At 41.6% G+C, this 21,826-nt stretch overlaps 1 protein-coding gene across 1 annotated transcript in view; it reads left to right on the top strand.

Annotated features, from left to right (window-relative positions):
• The window catches only part of SDHAF3 (succinate dehydrogenase complex assembly factor 3), a 29,347-nt gene extending 15,915 nt beyond the window's left edge, over positions 1–13,432 (top strand). The window contains exon 3 of the mRNA XM_044428870.1: positions 13,129–13,432. Coding sequence (XP_044284805.1) covers positions 13,129–13,332 — 204 coding nt within the window. The 3' untranslated portion in view covers positions 13,333–13,432. The remainder of the gene's footprint in view (positions 1–13,128) is intronic.
• The last annotated feature ends 8,394 nt before the right edge of the window (positions 13,433–21,826 follow it).

Raw genomic sequence — 21,826 nt, 5'->3', positions numbered from 1 at the left:
AGAATAGGATGCATTGCTATGCCTGCCAACATCCTTAAATGCACGTGGTCCTCCTGTTCATGAAAATGATACTATACATATTTATTGTGCACATTTCTATGTGGATAGTACTTACGCAGAAAACAGTTGTACAGAAATTGAAATCCAAGAAGTAAGTTTGAAAGCAGTAGTGGCAAACGTTTCCCACAGAAGGTATTCCCAATTCATGACACTTGTTTTGCAGATAAAAATTGTTCTGTACATGTAGTGCTCAAGAAAAAGCACCAATCATTTTAGTAGGGCTTTTAATGCTTCTGTTAGTGTGCATGAACATCAGCACAATACATTTTCTGTATTAGCATGCATTTACAGGATTTTTCTTCCTTTCGTCTTTTTTTGTTCACGGAAAACAAAATAAAAATAAAAATAGCCAGTTATTTGTACTAGCAGAAGGAACTGAAAAGAATAGAGCATTCTAAAATTTTTCATTTTACCTGTTCAAAAATACAACTGTCCACTGAATATATTTGCTTGAAAGCAGGCTGCATTGACTGTAATGGGCTATACTTTCAAAACCGCTCTGATCCTGTACTACTTTATAAAGCACCAGAGCTTTAATATATTATAGAGAAATCCTCCTGTGAGTTGATCCAGGTATGCAAGTATGATTCGTGGCATTGCACAATGCGATCCCTGATCACAGGGCATATCTGTTGAGGCACTTATGGCAGACCTTGTAGAGACCGAGTGCCCAACCTGCAACCCAAAACCCACTTACTTTTTGCAAAGTTCCACTACAATAAAACCAGAAAACTGAGGTTTCAGTTTAGAAAAAATACCTCACCACCAGTCCAAGCAAATATATATATATCCGTGGCAGCACACTGACCAGCCAGGCGAAAGCTCGGACGAGTCGCGCCTAATGAGTTGCGACTTGTGACATCATTGCCTGGCACTGCTACTCCTTTCTGAGCATGCGCATCCCGATGTTTGGCTGCTGGGGTGATGCTGGGGCTACTTGGCTCGCATGCCAACAGAAAAGTCTCTGCTTGCCTGCTGTGGCATATATGCCATAGGTTCACCACCATTGGCCTAACCCTACCATGGTGCATTCCCCTAACGGTAATATAGGGGTAAAATACCATGGAAAAGAGGGCGATTTTGAAAAATCCTTCCTTGAGTAGCTTTTTCTGTACAGCTCAATATTTCTGCCCATTCTAAACACATTCCAACCAGCAAAACCATGCCGGGACACCTCGTTTATGTAACCCTAACCCTACCCTGGTGCACACACCTAACCCTAACAGAGGGCAAAAGTTCCATTGAGAAGAGGGTGATTTTGAAAAAGTCTTCCTTGAGTAGCTTTTTCTGTGCAGCTCATCATTTCTGCCCTTTCTAAACACATTCCAACCATCAAAATCATGCCAGGACACCTCCTTTTTCTAACCCAACCCTACCCTGGTGCACACCCCTAACCCTAAAAGAGCGCAAAAGTTCCATTGAAAATGGGACGATTTTGAAAAAGTCTTCCTTGAGTAATGTTTTTTGCACAGTTCATCATTTCTGCCCATTTTAAAAACATTCTAACTATCAAAATTGTACCAGGAAACCTTGTTTTTCTAACCCTAACCCTACCCTGGTGCACACCCCTAACCCTAATACAGGGCAAAAGTTCCATTGAAAAGAGGGCGATTTTGAAAAAGCCTTCCTTGAATAGCTTTTTTGCACAGCTCAACATTTCTGCCCATTCAAAACACATTCCAACCATCAAAATCATGCCAGGACACTTCGTTTTTCTAAGCTGAACCAAATGCTGGTGAACCTTTTAGAGACCCAGTGCCCAAACTGCAACCCAAATCCTGCTTATTTTTCACAAATGCCAATACTAAAATGAAACCTGAAAACTGAGGTTTTAGTTTAGAAAAAATAACTCATAGCCAGTCCAAGTGTTTATATATATCCTTGGCAGCGCACTGCTCGGCCATGCGAAACTTGGACGAGTCACGGCTAATGTATTGCGGCTTGTGACATCGCTTGGCCCCACCACTCCTTTCCGAGCATGTGCATGGCCTCTGTGTGCACTGTTATCTGACGCTCTCCTGCTGAGGTGATGATGGGGCGACTTGGCTCGCCTGCCGACAGAGAGGGCTCTGCTTGCTCGCTTTGGCATGCTTGCCATTGGTTCACCACCATTGTGTTAAATCTCAGCTTCCTGTTTCCCAAGATAACCTTTACTCTCTACAGTTAGTTTTTAAATCATTTTTTCCTATTTTTTTTTAAAAGAAAACTTTACATTACAGGGTTTGGTTTTCTATCCACTCCCCAAAGTTGGTCATTTGATTACTTGTGAGATTGTTGTTGTTGCTTCTGTTGTTATGTGCCATCAAATCATCTTTGGTTTATAGTGACTCTGTGAATGAAAGCCATCCAAAATGTCTTGTCCGTGACAGCCCTTCTCAGCTCTTCAAATTCAAGTCTGTGGCTTCCCTACTGGAGTCAATCCAGCTCAAATTTGGTACCTCTTTCCTTCCTCTTCCTTCAATTTCCCTAGTCTTCTCCAGGGAATTTTGCCTTCTCATGATGCGCACAAAGGGCTCGTAAGGGGAACTTTGGATAGTAATCACTAGATTGGGGTTAGCAAACTGCTTTGTGCATGCTCAGGGACTTGGCTAGAGGATTTATAGGTAGAATCAATAAAGAGAGTTATGCAAAAGAAGCCGCTCAATGCTTGTGATTGTCAGAGGGAGATAATAGGGGTTGTGACAGGTGGCGCCAACATCAGTGTATCTGCTCCTGGTTTTAGTCTGAGCTGCAAAGGCTCTATCCATGGTCCTGAACCTCTTTAGGGTAGGGTTCAACAGCAAGGACAATTCCTTAGAAGCAAAACCCAGAATGGATACACTACCTCAGTGACACTGGAGGCAACAACTGGTAGAATTCAATACAATTCCTCTGCAGTACTGACAAAATTCTAGTTTTGACGTGAAGCTGAGTGTCTAATGTAATTTTGCCATGAGTTGTGGCTATAGGTTTCATGGGGCAGAAAATCCTCAATAACTTCCGAACTGCTCACTAGACTAATAAAAGGCACACCTTTTCAGCAAGCCAGAATGATGCACATCACTGACAGTCCCCAGGTTACAAATTTTGTTCCTGAGAAAATGGAAATTTGTCCTTTAGTCAAATCTGTAAGTCAGATTGTTTATAGATGGCCCTCCACATTTGTGGGAGTTAGAGGCACAGAACCCCCATGAAAGTGGCAGAGCCACAAATATCTCTAGACCCCCTCCCTGCCCAAACTGACCAGTGCCTCGCATGGAAATGCCAGAGAGATTTCCCTCTTTGGATGGGTGGGGCAGGAAGCCATGCTTTGGAGGCCTCCCTCTCTCCCCTGTCACTCCTCTCTCTATGGTGATGCTTTGGAATCCCTCCATCTGCCCCCTTTTGCTTCCTCTCTCTCCATGGTAATGACTATTTTTTTCAGTAATTTTTTAAAAAGAATTAGGTGTTATGGCCATTCATTTGTAAGTACCAGTTGTTCGTAACTTGGACATTGGACATTCGGGGACTGCTTATATAAGCCAAGCTGCAGTTTGGAGTGAGACTACATGTGTCATTTTCCAGCACTTTTTAATCTTCTCTCTCTGTAGTACATGCCATCAGTTTGGTTTGACATTTTGAATAATTGTAGACCTCAACAGGTAGATTGTGGATTTCATGCTTCAAGTTGTTATCTCAATGGACTCCATTTCAGAAGCAGTAGAAATGTGAGTTTTTTTGCGATTCACTACAACTAAAAAGTCATTTCTGTTTCCCTTTAATTATTATTTCATACCAGTGAACAAAAGCAATTAACTAAGAGATGACGAGTTGAAGGAAATAGATCACTTCTTTCAGGACCCACAAGTGTGTCCCTAATCCACCAACCTTTTATTCACAGTTGGCAAAACAGGGGAGGTCCTTTCACAGAATAGTCTCCAGGAAGAGTGAAATTCTCCAGTAATTCTAGAGCAGTTTGAAAAAGAAGCTTTTAAAAAAAATACGAGAAAGGTTTTGTTTTTTTTAAACTAAATCTTGGCCCCACCCTAAGTCCTCTTTCCTCTCTGGACAAGTGGATGCAAGCATTTATTAGCCCCTCAGAAACTAGAAGAGAAAATTGCTTCGACTTTCCTGGAGAGACCCCGTTTTGATGGTTCTCTCTGCTCTCTTCCTCCATGCCGGAACCACATTCACGTGCTGTAAAAGAAGGGGTGGCATGTGCCTTGTCTTTGTAGAACACAATCCTTTGTTTGAAGGTATCCTGTATCTGGAAGGCTCCTTTTTGTGGCAGTAACTCTGGATCATGGATTATAGCTGTGAAATTTTCAAAGGGAAGAGGAAGGCTACCAATAAAGGACAGCTGCATCTTTTTTGATGCCTTAATCAGGGACTCTGTGCTCTTCCCCCAAGGGGAAAGAATCTGGGTGATGGCATTTTAAAAAAATCTTTCTTCAGCTTAATTATTTTAAGCATGACATCATAAAAGAAGGCCGTGATTTCAGCTGAACAAACAAACAAACCCTAACCCAAGAATGTGTACAGACCCAGTGATATTTCTGACATTTTTCTTCAAAAGAAGAAAATGAGTGAAGGAAGCAGTGTAAGAATGAGAGAGGAGAGCCTCTGGGCCACAAGTTCAGTTGGTTCAGCACAACAGGCTTTGAATGCTCTTCATCAGGAGCATGGATAAAATGCTCAAGCACATAAGAAACAGCCTGTTTCTTTGTTTTGCTAGTGCTCCCCATGTACCTGCCAGAGACTGACAAAGGAGAGGGCAGTGAAAAATAAGCACAGCACCTCAGCACTGGGCTGGCAAGGACCTCCTGCAGCATCCTTTCGCCTTATTTATGGAAGTGTTTTATAGCCAAGCAGTGGCTGTTTGATCATGCCCACAGTTGCAGATACTCATCTTATTATTTCTGCTTTAAAAATATATCATCCAAACAATGCTTATTCTCAGGTTTAGCTTCAGGGCTCCATAAGCAAGTTTCATTTTATGATGGTTGTCACAATGGTGCTATGGTTGAAATGAATTTAAATTGCAAAATTGCACAGGATAACACGCTCGATAGTTGTGGCTTGCTCTAACAGCGGAATGTAGAAGCAGTTGTAAAGCAGGGAATGTGGGGAGAGGGAGGAGAAATAGAGTAATGGTGTGCTTCACAACTGAAGGTCCTCGCCTGCCTGCCCCATAAGACTATTGCATCCAGGTTATTAAAGTTACCTAGCTGCCTTGCTGTTGACAACACACTGGGCTGAATAATATTCTGTTTCTCTGCATTTTAAAAGCTTTCTTCTCTGCACTGTTCCTTTGACTGTCACAGCTCCGTACCAAAACATGAATAGCTTTGGAGTCTCCTTTCAGTTTCGAAAGCAGTTTACCATGCACTGTGGAGGGGCAGAAGAGGATGGGGGCTATTGGAGGGATGCAAGTCCAAAGACACTTTGGATATACCTGGTACGTTGTGTTGGAACTGTCCAATAGCCATCTGCACATATCTGCAGGTAGAGACAAGCTGTAGGGAATCACAAACGTTCACACTTCTATCTGAATTGAAACTCATTAGTACCACTTGCTGCACTTAACTTTTCTTAATTCAGGGCCACAAAGGTACAGAATACATTAGTTTCCTGGAAAAAAATGTTGCTATGGCAGCAAAGGCAGAAAAGAAAGAAGTTAAGATTTAATTTTTATTTCTAAGAAGGTGTATTCATTTTAAGCACTCCTTTATTTCTGACTACCAGTGCAACATGGCTTATAAGAAGGCAGTGTTAGCATATGGTTTGATCTCAATGAAGAATTTAAAGAGGATTTGAAAGGTTTTCCTTAAAAACAAAAAGAGGGGGAGGCTTAAACTTACAATTTTGCAATAAGTTCATATAAGGCAAATGGCATTCTGCATACAAATGAACTAACATTTACATAACATTTTATCCCTTTGATTGTTTTTGTCCTTCTTCACAAGGGTAATCATTATGGAAGTAAAACTATATTTTCTGTTTATTTGAAATCAGTCATATTCAGAGGCATGGGCACATTTGGCTTGCTTTCACTGCCCTGCTATTTCTCTCCTCCCAAGCCGGGTCAGTTCTCACTCACATCCCATTTCTCTTATCAGGCAGCAGCAGAAAGGGGATTAACATGCCCCTTTGCATGAAAGCATTTTACAGAGGTTGCCAGAGCAAAGCTCTGCTGCACCCAACTACCTCTGTACAAAGTTTTGGGGAGTCAGACAGGAAATGCGAATTGTGGGCAGTACCCAACGAGGCTCCACTGCCTCTGATGGGTCTGTTGCGCTCATGGGACCAACCCCTTATGCACTGGTGCTTTCACACCTTTTACTCTCCCTGCCCACAACAAGCAGACATGTTTGTTTCTAAATCAGGCCAAGTGATCAGAACTTTCTTCGAGGAGCCCGCCCTGCACATCAGGTAGCAACCCGTAGGTTGAACAAGTAGGAACTGCGACAAACTGTTGATTCTTCTCATGGCTGAATGGATAGAACCCAATTATCTTCCAAGATATTCCATTTCATGCCCTCCTACAGCATTCAGACAGCATTCTATGGCCACTGCGCATTCTCTGGGCATTATCTTTTCATCTTTGTATGTGGGAAGGAACCACAGTTTATACACATATATATTTCTCCAGGCCTACTGTACTAATACCTCCTTTTTTTGTGTGTGGATGGTACAATTTGGGCTACACAACAACATAACTGAAGAACAGAGACTGCTATTAGTGTGTGTGCATGCATATATTAGATATTTGTATATCTGATTTTTTTTAAAAAAGCTCTTATGCATAATGGGGAAATGCTTAGAATCTGTTTTCTTTTTTTAATATAAGGTGAGAATAAATGGCACATGCCAAGTTTCCATAGGAAGCAGGTTTTCTTTTTTCATCTTTTAAAAATAAGATGTCAGTATTGCATGTTGATTAGATACCTTTTGCTGTGACCATTTCTCATGTATTTGTTCTCTCCCTGCAATGAATCTTTATGACAGTAAAAGCAGAAGTGAATCCTCCATGGAAATAAAGATTTGTTCCTGAAGAGAGACCCTGAATACAATGTCAAACAAATGCATGGAATATATGACTTGAAAGTGTTGTCTGGAATTAATAATATTTATCTTTTGGATCTTGCAACTGGGAAGCTTCTGATGTTGGCTTAGACATGTTCTTTGTCCATCGAAAAACATATTGAAATAGATATATTCCTGAAACCTTTGTCAGTTACTCTGTTCTTGCGATAGTTTTTATGTATCTTTCCGACAACACCAGGAAAAGCACTTCCACGCTGCATTTGGCCCAAGCAAGGGCTTCAGGTTGTGCAAGTTGCATAATGTTCATAAACTTTTGCTGGCCACTGCTAGCCCCAAAGATTTGGTGGGTGGTTGTCCTGCTGTTAGGGATTCACAGTCAGGGCAGGAGAGGCCTTCTAGAAATTCATGTGCTGCAGCATCTGGCTCTTGAAGGACCAGAAGCCTCTTTCTGTGGGCCAAAGGTAGCCCACTTGTAGCTTGTGAGGCTATCTCACTATTACTGGGCACTGATAACCAGAAATGCCCATTGGCTTATAGTGTAGGTGTTAGATTCTCTTGGGGAGTGAATATTACAGAGATTAGCAGATAGTGGCAGACTGTTCTTCAGGGAGCTTCAGGCCACAGAGCCAGAAAGCACTGGTTGTAAGGATATAGTGTGCAGGGAGAAAGCCTTCCATGCTTCCTTGAGCACCTTGAATGAAAGTTAAATATATATTGTGGCTTCTAAATGGCCTGATTCACATATAATGTTAATCTATTATGCCCCAGTGCAATTATTCTAACCTAACTTGGGAATGTTCTTAAGCATATGCTTGTTCGTTTAGGTGAACACTTAGAATGGGTTTTCTGTCTGACTTGCTTAACACTTCACAATATCAACTCTGTTACTGTGGGTTTTTTTGTGGTAAAATGAGGAATACTTTGAAATATTTGGAGTGCAGAAGGGGATCCTTTTCAAAGGACCAGATGTCTTTGAACCACACATGTCTTTTTATCAATGGAATTCCTAAAAGTATTTCCAAATTAGCCTAGTGCTAGATTCATGTTTTTTCAATGGACCCGAAGCTCCTGATTCCTCTTTGGCTTCTTTGAAAATACTAGTCAACATGCATGCTGTTCTGGTTGCTTAAGCTAGGAGTTTCATACATGCCCTCTTTACTTTAAAACTGTAGAAAGCCGAGCGCTACATTTCCTTGAAGAAGTTTAAGATTTTTCTCATTCATTTTGGTGGCATAACAATGGAAGGCAAGAAGCTAAATGCACAACTTTAGGTACCGGCAACCTTTGGACAATCACATTTTGAAAGGAGCTGGAATTGTTGGAGCATGAGAAGTGGTTTGGCACTTTAGTCTCTGAGTATATGCGCCAGTTTCTCCACCTGACTTTCTTTGGAGGATCAGTTGGATTCAGGCAACACTTCCCTGCTACCCAGGATGTACTGATATTTGCTGTTTTCACTCAGGCAAGAGTCTGGTGAAGGGTCTGAAAGGGCCCAACAAGCAATGGAATACTTAGGTGCCGGTAAGTGAAGTTATGGCCCTTTTCCTACCACCTTGTGGATGCAAAAATGAATGCTCATATTTTAAATTAGTGAGATGACAATGATGTTGATATGTCTTGGGGAAACTACCTTATATGAAAGGGCATGAAAGGACTCGGGTATTTAGTAGAGCTGGGCTTATTGTTTATGAATTTTGAAATGGTCATCCGTGAATCCAAGTAAATAGTTTATGAATTTTGCACAAGTAATCTCTGCACTGTTCTCTCCATGTATCTTGCACTTGGTGTCCAGCATGTAAATATCTCATGGGTTTTGACAGAGGAGCATAAACTATCCATACTGGATTCTGAAAAAGGCTTCTGCAATGACATATAGAACCATAAGAACTGATTGCCTTGCAGTGGCTGTTAATTATAGATCGGTTTCTGACTCTCCCAAGAGCAGAACCGGGCCCAGCAGCAGCAGCTGACATGGTGCTGTTGGGGCCCCGGTGCTCTAGCAGGGGCCATTGATACTAGCCTCTGCCTTAATCCTGTGTGTGAAGCAGCTGGGTCTATGAGCTTCCGCTTTAATTTCCCCGGTATTTCAGAGTGACACTTCACTGCACACTCAGGGGATTGTGGGAAATTAGAATAGCAGAAGCACACTGGAACTGCAGTTGTTACTGCCAAGTAGGGCTGAAGGGGACCCATCAACCAGAGAGTGGGTCCAGCAGAGGTCAGCTTGTCCAGGGCCCCTCAGGCCTGGAGCCGGCTCTGGCAAGGCCAGCCGAGGAGCTTTGCCGCTAGGTCTGTACAGGGGGTGGTTTCAGGAACTACTGGAATGGCAGGGCAGGAGGAGAAGGGCAGAGGAAGGGAAATGGAGGAAGAGAGGGTTTTTCTTTGCTTTCCCCAAGTGTACATGTGTAGTAGCTGCGCATAGTTTGGATGCAAGGTGCACTCCAATCCCTCAGTTATTGCATGTCATCATCCCATTAGTGCGATATTCTTAGTTCCTTCACCAAGCAGCAGTTTATGATACTGTGACAGATGTTGTCTCATCTTATGGGCAACTCCTGCCATTTTCACTGGTTGTCACTATGTCTGTGTTTCTCAAAGTGTGAGTTAGGCATTTTCAAAGGGATGTGGGTAATCGCTAAGGGGAGACTGCTTCTTTGATTGTTTTCATGCCATTTTCTGCTATTCAGCATAAAAGAGGCACAAAATGGCATGCAGCAATTTCTCCCTTCCCATCCTGCTTCATTGTTAATCCTTGTGGGCAACTGTATGAGATATATCTCTGCCATCCACATAGTTCCCACATGGTGTAGATTGATGGTGCCGAGGACCACTGGATCAATAACGACACTTGTGACAGTTTGATAGACTCTCTCTCCATGCTATGAGGCAAGATGGTCAGCAAATTTCCACACTAGAAATAATAATAAATGGTTGGAGTGCAATTCCCATTTATTTGATGTTAAGAGAAAATCAAAGTAAATAAATGGACAGCAAAGCATAACACTCTATGAAAACAGGATTCCCCTCCCCTGCAATGATACGATGTTTCACACAATCATTTTCCTAACAAGGCAGTTTGAAATAACCTAATAAATATTGCCGCCGCAGACTTGGTACATGAGATCAAATTAAAATGCAAAATATCTTGTCCATTCAAATTACATTTCTTCATTGATTCTATAATTTGATCTACTAAAGTGTTTCATTTGGGCTTTTAATACATTCTTTTAAATTGGTTACAGAATATAGATTGCTGTGAGCTGTAACTATTGCCAAAGTGAAAAACAAACTTTATGATAGCAGGTGAACTGCGGAGTTTTCATGTTCCTGTTTTTTAGAACGTGGACCTATGTTCAATGCAATGCATGTATCCAATGCGGGGGTGATAATTTCTGCAGCCCCACACCTGATACCCTACATTTTATCCAGATGGCCATTTTTGGTTGCCTAGATGGAGTGCTGTGGAGGAGGAAGGGAGGAGGCATGGGCGCCATTTGAAGATGGCGTAAACCATTAACCCCAGTCTCCTCTCCACTCCACCCCCTCAGCATCCACTCCAAAGCCAGTGGCCAGTCTCAGAGAGGCAGCCTCCACAGTTTCTCACACTGGCTGTATTCAGAGTCCCAGCTCTATGGTTGGTGGACCTTGGGTAGTCGCCTGGCCCCCAGATAATGTCAGGAGGGTATAGGGTTATTCCCTTACAGTTAGCTTTTCAGATTACCATGGGAAAATGAAGGGATTCTCGAGATTACCGAGTAATAACTTTGTTTAAAGTAAGTGCCTCAAAGTCACTGTTACAGATTATATGATTAAGTTTAAAAGAAATAAAATTAACTCTGCAGGAAAGGAAGATGATCATAAAATCACCCCCAATTTCTTAAACACACACACATCTATTTGGAAAACCACTGACTGAGTTTATAGAAGGCATATTCTTTGTTGATTTATTGATTTACTTTTATTTACATTGCTTGTATGCTGTTCCAAGAAGATCCTAAAGTGCTGCTATCCTTAAAAATTAAGAATATGGACATATTCTTAGACTTGGCAGTCTTTAGACTGTAGTATTTGGATTTAGCTGTTTATTCTGCTTTCCTCAGTGTGGATTTTATCATTTGTGGCTGTATGTTGTCATCTTCCATCGCTTCTCCCATGCTTTCTAAACATTTTCTGTGGGAAGGGGGTACAATGGTTAAAATCCACTATCTTGGGGAATGGTGGAGTGAAATGCTAGTGTAGTTGCACTATACCACTGGAAGTTAAATAGTAGAACACAGAGTAAAACAGGGAAAGCAACTCCCCTACATACAGAAAAAATAGTGTAGTGGATCCAGTCTTAATCTCACAAATTGGCTGGAAGTCAAAGCTGCAGTAAAGTGGCAGGTTGCAAGTCTTGTCTAGAAAAGCCCATTATTTCTTAGAAAGGATCTCTTCTTTTTTAGTCCCATACTCCCATATAAGTACATTTCACTAGCCAAAGTTCAGGACATAATTTTGCTTGCTTATATGCTATGGAAACATATGAACACTTAAAGCTATAAAGTGCAAATGTGCACAGTTGCATGGAAGCCAATGGCATTTGCCAATTAGATTTATCCATGAGTAGAAGTTATCAGTAAATACAAATTATAGGATCCTGATTAGGGATTTAACACTGATCTAGAAGGTTTTGGATATGAGAATGTCAAAGATTAACTGAATACACCAAAGTGCATTTTGAAACAGATGGCAAACTGATTGCTGCAGGGATCCACAAATATTGATATTTACCAATCAGCCAGGATACTTAATTAACTGAAATCTCAATTTGTTATTAATATGTGAAACATCTTCAATAGAAACTTTATAAGCTTTGGACAAATTAGCTGTAAAAACAACTAGCAGATCCTTCATTCTTAATCACAGTAAGTCAATCATGATCTTAACTTACTTCTTAGCTATCATAGCAACAAACAGGATAAATGCTAAACGAGATCAAGCTATAGTTGGCATTACAACCATATCATGGACATTCAGTGTCACTATTTTATACTCTCCTTAATGAACGTTGATCCTAGAAGCTGCTGAAACAAAATACACAACTGTCTATGTACATTGGATGTATATATCATCAAAAGATAAGCAATTTTTGTGATATTGACAAAGAAGAGGACCCACCTAAGTACGTATCCTGGAGAAGTCCACAACACATTCAAATGAGTTCAGCTTTGTATGACTCTGACCTGTGGTTTCTTCAGCAGTTCAGCTTTTTCAAGTTGCGTGGATTCTGTGGACTTGTGATCTGCTGTCTAATTCTACTTTTGAGGGAGCTGTGGAATATGCATTATGAATATGTGCATTGATGTGGAATATGCATTGCTCCTAATGTGCACTTGCACTATTGTACTTTTGTGCAAATAAAACACATGTGCAAGTGCACATTTCCAAACAGGAACCAAATATTGAAACAAGCAGTTCCACCACTGAGTGTACTCATGGAACAAAAGATGCCTGGCAATCCACAAAACACAGACAGAATTGATATACAAAATTCAGATTTCCTTGTGCTGAACAGATTAATTTTGGGTGGAGTCTTAAGGTAAAAGTACAGAATAAACAAGGAATGCAAAAGATCATCCATTATCCCTGGCGTCCATATAGTTAAATAGACTCCTGACTAGTTTTAGCATACCAAGTAAATGCAGTAAAGGATTTTCTTAGCAGGCTGTTGGTGGAGTTTGTCCCAAATATAGCAGGGCCTTTACATGTACAATGTTGCTAAAAACTAGAATGTTGTATGGACTCAAAAGTTCCAGTACCAAATTTACAAGCTTCATCTGAATCACAGGACCAAACTGCAGGTGGTGGATTCAGCCGAATGCTGCATCTCTGTGGTACGTCGTGCACACAGCTTCCCTAACACTGGTTGCCACTAAAATGGAAGTGTTCATTATTCTTCTGGAAGTGCATGGACATATTAGTTCAATGGAAGGTTTGAGGCTGCTCCCAGGAACTAAATGTGGACTGCTCCAAATTATAAATTTTAATCACTGAAGTTTTCTTTGCTTCTTTCTTTTTTCTTAGAACTATGCAGTGCTTCTGCATCAGCAAACTAGCCGAAATGTACAGAGCTCAACCGGCCAGCTTCACTTTGGATCTCACCTCTCAGAGAAGGAACTTAATGCTCTTGCAGATGAGCAAGTTGGACAGCTAAAAGAACTAATGCATGAGGCCACCAAACCCAAGAGACAGTTCAATATTTTGGAGGATACAGAGAAGAAACACTAACATATTACTTTGAAAATGCTCTAAGTAATTTTATGGAGTTTCTTTTTGCATTACTTTTGAAGACAGACTCACTCTGAAGAATAAACGAAGCTGATGTAGATTCTTTCTGTTTTATTTCATCCTCTGGGGACATGAATGATGAATATTTAGAAATAGATACAGCCCCATTTGTATTAATTATGGCCCACGCTACTGCTTAGAATAGCTGAATACTTGGTATTTCTGAAATTTTTCACTGTGTTCAGTTTGACACACACAGGGGGCAGGGATCCAAATGGAATGTTTTATGGTAAGACTAAATTTTCTGGATATTCGCACGTTCAGGTCACCTTAGCACATATATGAAGTTCAGGGTGCATTGGTACTTACAGGGAATTTCATTAGCCATGCTGTGAACCATATTCCCCATTTGGAAGATAGTTTGAGTGTTCACTGTGCTGAATAACATGGTGTTGGTGCAAAGTTGGCTGACTCATTGTCCGCTCCTAACTCAGCATCATATATGAAGGCCATTCAATAGAACTGTCCCCAGTCTGGGTTCCTAGGAGGCTGCATAACTTCCTTGCTTCTTTATTGGAAAGATGTCCATATATTTCTACCATCCACTTTTTAAAAATCCATTTATATAAGAGGAATTGTCTACTAAAAAAAAAAAATAAATGTGCTACTCAGAAACCATTGACTTTGAATGATGGACTTAGCAAAATGTGCTTCAGAAGTCTGAACACATCATAACCTGGTTGACATGCACCACTAAACTATGGTTTATTTGCTCCTTCTCACTTGTCCAGTGTGCCTGATTTCTATATTCAGCTCACCATAGTTATTTGTCATGGCTGAACCTGAACAAACTGCAGTTAAGGTTAACTATGGTTTAGGGAATCAAGCCAGCCTGAAACTATGGTTTATGATACTAGCAACTTTCCCTAATTCAGAATTAACACTAGTCACAGTTCTTATTTCAGATGCATTTAAAAAAGGCAGTGAGTTGAAAATGGAAGCTGACCTTTCCAGTTTCTTTACAGCTGCATCAGAGGCAAAGAAGAGAGCCCATGAAGCTGAGAGCCCATGAAGCATCATAATAATGCTAAAGTGTAATTTACAATCTTATGCATGTCCACTTCGACATAAACCCCATTAGGTTCAGTGGGGTCTACTCCCAGTTAAGAACTGCACCTGCAGTGTTATGCCTGAATGCAGCCCGTGCCTGTTAGCCCACCCCTGTACACATCTGTTGACTCATTGACTCCTAAGGATTAGCTACTGGCGCTACGAACTTGTAGCTTAAACTCTGCTGCTTTTGAGCTTGCTGTGGATTTTTGGCCCAATCAGGTACTAGAAAGAATTTCCTCAGAACTGAGTTCAGCTCTTAATCTGAAAACGGTTCCCTATCCCTGCCATATGAGCTATTTTCAATGGAAACAAGACTGGGGAATGAGATAAGCTTCCCCATGGTACATTCAAAGTAAGAACAGTCCGTCACCCCTTCATGCCTGTAATTAAGTCATTTTGAAAGGATAGAACTATGTGTTATGCAATAAACATAACATGTAGCTTGACTTTCATGTGTGGAGCCACAGTTTTATATTTTGATAACTTACACTTCTATTCCATCCATAACCAAAGCTCTCTGGGCAGTTCACAACATTTAAGTTACCCATCCAGATTTCAACCAGGCCTGACTGTGCTTAGCCTCCATGATTAGGCAGAAGCAGACATTTCAGGCTATACAGAAGTTCATATAAATGCAGCTCATCCCAGTGCATGGCTCATGGGGTGCGGCAGATCATTATTTCTGCTTTCTGGGCCCCCACTTTGCATTTACTTTTGCTCCTATAAGCCTACCATTCGGTCAAAGCTGTTCCAGGATATGGTTGGATTTTCTTAGTGGGAGGAATTGTGTCATGTTGAAACAATACCTTTCTTCTGGTGTTTGTTTCCTTGAAATCTATCTTCGTATTCAGTTCATCTGCTACATGTTCTCAGGAGACATTATACAGTCCACAGGAAAAAACAAATTAAAACTCAAATGCCCTGTTTTAATTGAACTCATCTTCCATTCAACTTTTGAATCTTTTTTAAGAGCATTTGTATATGAAAAATACATTATTTTTCACCAGAGATTTTTTTAATGAAATCAGTTATCCTCAAGTATTTTTGTCTCAACACATCTCACTCTGCCCTTAACATATTATCTTGACCTTGTTGAAAAGATATATTTCCACACTAAAGTCATGGTTAAAACCTGATTTCATATGGAAATAACTTCATTAAGATACTAATATATGAGTGATGCTGACAAAAGTAGTTGGATATAAAATAAATTTCCATTAAGATGTCAAAAAGTACAAGGTGTCTGAGAATCAGTTGAGATAATTCGTTCCATTTTGAATTTAACTTTGTATGTTAACTAAACAACACTCCTTCCTAAGTAAGACATTTTCAGAATGCTATTTGTAGAAGATTTTCAGTGTGCTTACCAAGTGGGTGGATAGGATCCAAACACCTTGTCTGCATTTACACATCCAGTACAAGAAAGCTCAATTCTCTGTTCCCTTGGAATGCAAGTTATTGGGATAATGGCTCACTTAAAGTCTACACTGCATATTCTGATTTGTGGTCTGTGAATCATGCATATGGCTTATGAGCCTGTTTAGAAGTCATTTAGGTCATTCTCAAAGTAAACAGAGTTCTAGGCAGGAGCCCCACCTACTTCCTCCGCATATGCTCCAAGTTTGGCTTCTGCGTGCCTCTCGAGTTCTTTTCATGGACCACACCAACATTCTTCTTTCCCTCACTTCCTAGAAGGACCTGAGGTGATTTCTCACTGGCCAGCACCTTTTCACACAATACGTAGATCATCCAGTGCCCAGTTATTGGAAACTACAGTGGTGCTAAGCTTTGCCAGTTTACTATTTGGTCTCCGCTCCCATATTTCAGCTGATTTTTTCAGGTCATAACACTGACAAAACTCTTAGAGCCACTGGCTACCACACAGGTACCATAAAGCAGTCATGCAACTTGCCCAACCATCTCCAATGCCTAACAGAGTGTAGGATATAAAAATCCTCTGTTTCTTTCAGATGGCCACATGCAGAACATCCTCTATGCAGAACAAATCCTCAGAATAGCAAAATGCTGAGGATGAGAGATTAAGATCCTGTCCTTCCCAGACATGGACAGGTGTTTAAAAGGCACAACCAGGCTTACTTCCAGTGGTTACAGTTCTGATCATTCCAGTGTAATCAATCTATTCCAAGTAAAACCTACTCAATGTCTAGGATGACAGCAAACCTATACAGAGTTTAGGAGGAGGACCGTTCCTTCCTCTTTAAAACGCTGCATCAAATTCTCATCTTTGTGGAAGCATCCTGGTCCAGGCAGAACAAATGTCTCCCTCTGCCCCCATGAGAGCAATGCAAAAGGCCAGCTGAGAAGAATGCCCCCTGCTGACTGGCAGGTGGACAACATCTAGCTCTGTGCTTCATCTGCAGCATCTTGCTCTCTGCCTTATCTGCAAATACTTGCCAGCAGGACTGCCTTTTTGTTTGCTTTCCTCTTCTGGGCTTTGTTTGCTTGCTCTGATTTGTTTGACTTGAGTGACTTGCTATTGAATGCTTGCAGGTACAGACTGTGCTGCACTGTGGCTGGATAGGGCAGAGCTTCATCTCTGCTTGGACCAACTCTGGGAAGAGACTCATAAAAAGCCAACATTACCTGAGGGCAGTGGGGCTGCCTGCAGTGGGGCTAATCCCAGAGGGGTGACTCTGAATGGGGTTGTCGCTTTTCAGGGTGGCGTGTTGGGGTGATGCAAAGGCAAGGATTGATTGTATTAAGAAAGTGACAGTCCTGACTTCACCAGAGCTGAGCAGGGCTGTCAAGGACATCTTGGAGGACATTCATTCATAAGATCAGCGTAAGGCAAGAGATGACTTGACAGCATGTAATAACAGTAAAAGATACTGAAGACCACACCTAAGTAGCTTGGACACAGCAAGCAGCCTATGAAGCCTTATGTGGAAACCACCCAGCCATGTGGAAGAGACATCATCCAGTGCTTCCTCTGGTTCAAGGTCTCTGCTCTGAAGTAACATGCCTCTGAATGAGACCCCCCAGTCCTCAATACAGAAACAGCCCCCAGGCTGGCCTCTTCCCAAATTGGTCTGATGCACTCTGGATGGTCTTAAAGCACCTCCTGCGGAGGTTCAGCTTCTGGATTCCTCAGCCATCCTTGCCGGTTAATATGGACACCTCTCTTTTCAGCTGGGGGCCCACTGTTGCACATTCACAATCAGGATGGTGGTCCCAGGTGGAAAGAACCCTCCACTTCAATCAGCTGAAGCTCCTTGCTGTTGCCAAAGATGCTGAAATCAGACATCAAAGGATTACCTGTCCCTCCAAATCACTTTAATGAACCACTTTCTTGTATTCCTCTACTCCAGTGGACTCTAAACTGAGAGATAAGTGGAACATGTGCATGTCCATTTAGAATGTCTTTCAGTGCTAGAATGTTTCAACTGACTGCTCTGCACAGGTTCATCATCCATATGTGTGAATCCACAGGTGACCACTCAAAGACCCAGCATTTCAGGTGAGCAACCTGTCCCTCTCTAATTTTATATTGGCTTCAAAATTTGCAGATTGTATGTAACCAAATAGATTGCCAGGGCAGAAGGATACCTCACCCTGAACATTCCTGCTCTACCGTTTGCCTAGCTACTGCTTTTCCCCAAGTACCCTTAATTCAGTTGGCTTTGTCAATTGACAGGTGCTTTGTTTACAAGTATTTGTATGCCATTGCATCAGATGGAGGGTTAACATATTCTGTAGAATTAAAAGGCAGTGTGAAGGGAATGAAACCAAGGACTGTGAATAGAAAGGAAGAGAACAAATCTAGTGCAGCGAAGTACAGCATTGCTTAAGATTTAATTTGTTTACAGCATCTGCTGAAAATTAGAGGGTTATATTTTAGCCTCACAAAAAATAGTGTAATAGTTTTGCACATGTTTTCCTTTGCAAAAACAGTGGAATTTTGATTGTGTGAGTTCATTAGGGCCCAGTCAATACTTTATGAGGGCTTTTCACAAATTGTGCCAAACATTCCTTGACTAATGACAGCATAGTCAACAGGTAACCAAGGTCAATCCAAACCAAATATCTCTGATGCACAAATATTTTACAATAACCCCGTGATATTGATAGGTAATTGACTCTGGAAGAACAAATCACTTCTCCACAAAACACAATATTAACCTAGGAATTTTGCTTCCACAAGTTGTGATGATAATCTCTGAGACTGCACCTCATTACTACATGGAACTTCCATGTTTACAAACAGTGTGCCAATGAATACCGGTTGCTGATCTGGTGGCAAGGGGTATGTATGTGTTTGTGTGTGTGAGTGATGCATAAACAAGGCAATATTTTCCTTATGTGCTTATGTTTGTGGGCTTCCCAGAAACATCTGGTTGGCCATTACAGAGAAAGAAGATGCATGACAAAAGTCTGATTCAGTAGAGATTTTCTTGTACGTGGATTTTCATACATCTGTTTGTCAGATTCATTCTTTTTAAACTAATGCCATGAGCCACAGCCCTGGAATGTCACTGCTGATGAGGAATACAAAACAATTCCATCTTTTCCCCCTCTTTAATAGGATTTCTGTGCTAAGAAAAATAGTGGAAGACACAGTGGGAAATCTCAGGAAGGTTCCAAGCCAAAGACATTATTGGATCCTCTGCAGAATTCTGTGAATAAGGCACGGTGCCGGGGATGTGATAAGGTCAGATGTGAAGGGCTGACAGGGTTGGACTTCTGGCAAAGCTCCACTTCTCAGCAGCAGCCCACCCACTGCAGTGACCTGGTCCTGCTCCTTCTTCACATTGCAGCCTGTTTGTCCACATGCCTCTCATTCTGGTCCAGACAAGAGTGATGGGGAGCGGATGCAGTTGATGCCATGGCCTGCTTGCCCCCTGCTCTCTGCCTGTCAAATAGCCACAAGGAGGAGGAGCAGCAGCAATCTGGACACCGCAGCAGTGAGGAGGCAGACTCACTGAGAAAGGGACCAATTGCGGGCGTTTTAACCAGCACTGATTAAAAGCCTCATGTGGAAGCAACCTCAGTCCAAAGAGGAATGGGGTGACTATAGCTGCAGGCAGGGTTTGGGTTGGGGCAGAGCCACTCTTCGATTCTACTGAGACTTGGGTCAGGCCTAATTAGTGCAGAGGTCCCTAGTCCGTGGAGTTCCTATTCTGAAATGCCTCGATTCAAAACTGTGGTTGTATCACTATAGTGAGCTAAAATGGGGACGGCTGAGTAGAAGACTCCTTAAGCTGTTCAAAGGAAGTCCCTCAGAATTGGGCAGGCCCTTACGGTAACACAGTGCTAAAGTGCAAGCGCAAGTGCACAGGAACTAATTCTAATCAAGAAAATCATGGGAAAGATTGGGGAACGGTAGGCCTAGCTATTTTCTGCATTTGAAGCAAAGCAGGTACTTTTGAGAAGTCAAGGAAATCTGAGCACGCATCAGGTGAGGGTGAAGCAAAAACAAGTGTACTGCCGCCTCCACAAAAGGAACCTGGAGACCTTTGGCAGAAAGTCTTTCCATACCATTCCAGAGACCTGTGCTCATACTGAACTCTTAGCATCTCTCCAGCTGGTTGCTGGGCAACCATAAAGTATTATTAAGCAGGAGGCCAGTTTTGCTGTGAATCTTGTCACTCATTTTTTAGTTGGCCATTATAGGCATTTCCAGTGGAGGTACGGAGGAAGATGTAGTTATTGCCAGTGAAAAATATCACAAATACATTGGTATTGTTTCTTGCACATACTCTAAATGCTAAAACTACACAATTGAACAAAATAATATTGTTTAATTTCATCAGCTTAACACCAGTGGTATTCTAGCCAAATATTGCTTCACACCAGGGAAGGGAAATACAAAATGGCTGACATGGAAGCTGTGGCAAAGGATAACTAAGCTTTCCAAAATAATAAGTACAGGTCAAAGGTGGGATTTGAGCCCTAGCAACCCACCTCCTTCAAATGCACTGGCGGAAATCTATTTCACAGCAAGTTTAGCTGCTGGTAATAAAATGTGTGGGAGGCACCAGGAAAGGTGTCCAAGAACTCATTACACCTACAGGAACCATGTTCCATATCTCTGGCTTGCTACTTTAAAAATACGAAGAATGCCAGGGCTCCAATATTTCCATTCTCTGCCTAGAAACTGTCTTCAAAATGGGATTGGATGGCATGCAACATCTTTTCTTGCAGAAATGAATAGTCTGGCCTAGCTGTGTCACTTTTTTCCCCTTCCTAATCTGGGTCAAATTATAGGCTGGATCCAGAGTTACATGGATCAACTGTGCTGGCAGAAGTGGACTTACCAATCTGTTCTTTGTGCAGCAACTCTTCCAGCCAACTAGAAATGCTACACATGGAGACCCTGCCAGACGGGATGAGCAGTGGTGTGTGTGTGAGAATCCCACAAAATTGGGTGGAGGAACCTCCTATGAGCAGAGCAGTTCCGATCACAGATGGTCTCTTCTTCTCATGGAAAGTTTATCCAGGATTCTACCCTACTTATGAATCACATAGTTTGCCTTTGTGTGCAAGTGTTTTCTTTGAACATTGCATGTGGATGGGGAAGAGGGGAAATCAAACTTTTGTCCATCTTGCTGCACATTTGGGAAAAGGGTGCCACTGGAGTGCATGGGAGCTTTCTTTCTCCAAGACAAATTGCTGGTGCAGGACCTTTAATCCAAATTGGGAACAAAGTGCAGGGCAAGGTGTTCAAGCCTTTTATTTCCCATACTAGAGTCCTAATCTAGGTCAGAGCATCACCAGCACTGTAGCAATTTGTGAATTTAAAAGGTTGCACTCAAAGTAAACCATGTTATAAATGTAACAGCCTGTTATCTTTTTTTTTTTCTATTCCTGGAGTCTCCTGAGAAATTAGTGTTCTAACTGTGTGGGAAGACTCCTCCACTGCAGGAGGTATCCCCAGACTTGAATGGGGCTGGGAGGAGGTATGCAACACCAGAGGTAACACAATTATTCCTAATTAGTTAAGATTAGGTAGTTAGGTGTCATCTTATGCATGTATAAACAGAAAAAGGTCCTATGGCTAAGAAGATGGTGGGTGTTTTTGGACTTATTGCTATCTAAGCGTGTATAGGATTGTACCCTAAAGCACTCAATATTGGGGTACATTGAAAAGCATCTGGAACCTTCTATAGGTCCAAAATGTGACAGCTAAGCTGCTAACTAGTGGTTAGCATCATCACTGCATCTATTGAAAAATCTGCATTGGATAGCAGTTGTTTTCTGGTGTCAGATCAAGATGTTGGTTTTATCTCTAAAGCTGTAAATGGCTTAGGGTCTGGATCTCTGATGGAACATCCTCTAAAAATGAATCCTTGCGCACTACAAGTGACAACCCTTCATTTACATTCTTAGTGAAGCAACTCTTGTCAATCCATTCTTCCAATCC

Source organism: Varanus komodoensis, unplaced genomic scaffold (assembly GCF_004798865.1).
Source record: "Varanus komodoensis strain SLA01 unplaced genomic scaffold, ASM479886v1 scaffold2, whole genome shotgun sequence".
Taxonomy (NCBI): Eukaryota; Metazoa; Chordata; class Lepidosauria; order Squamata; family Varanidae; genus Varanus; species Varanus komodoensis.
The sequence above is the reverse complement of the archived record's forward strand: the minus strand, read 5'-3'. Positions and strand labels throughout refer to the sequence as shown.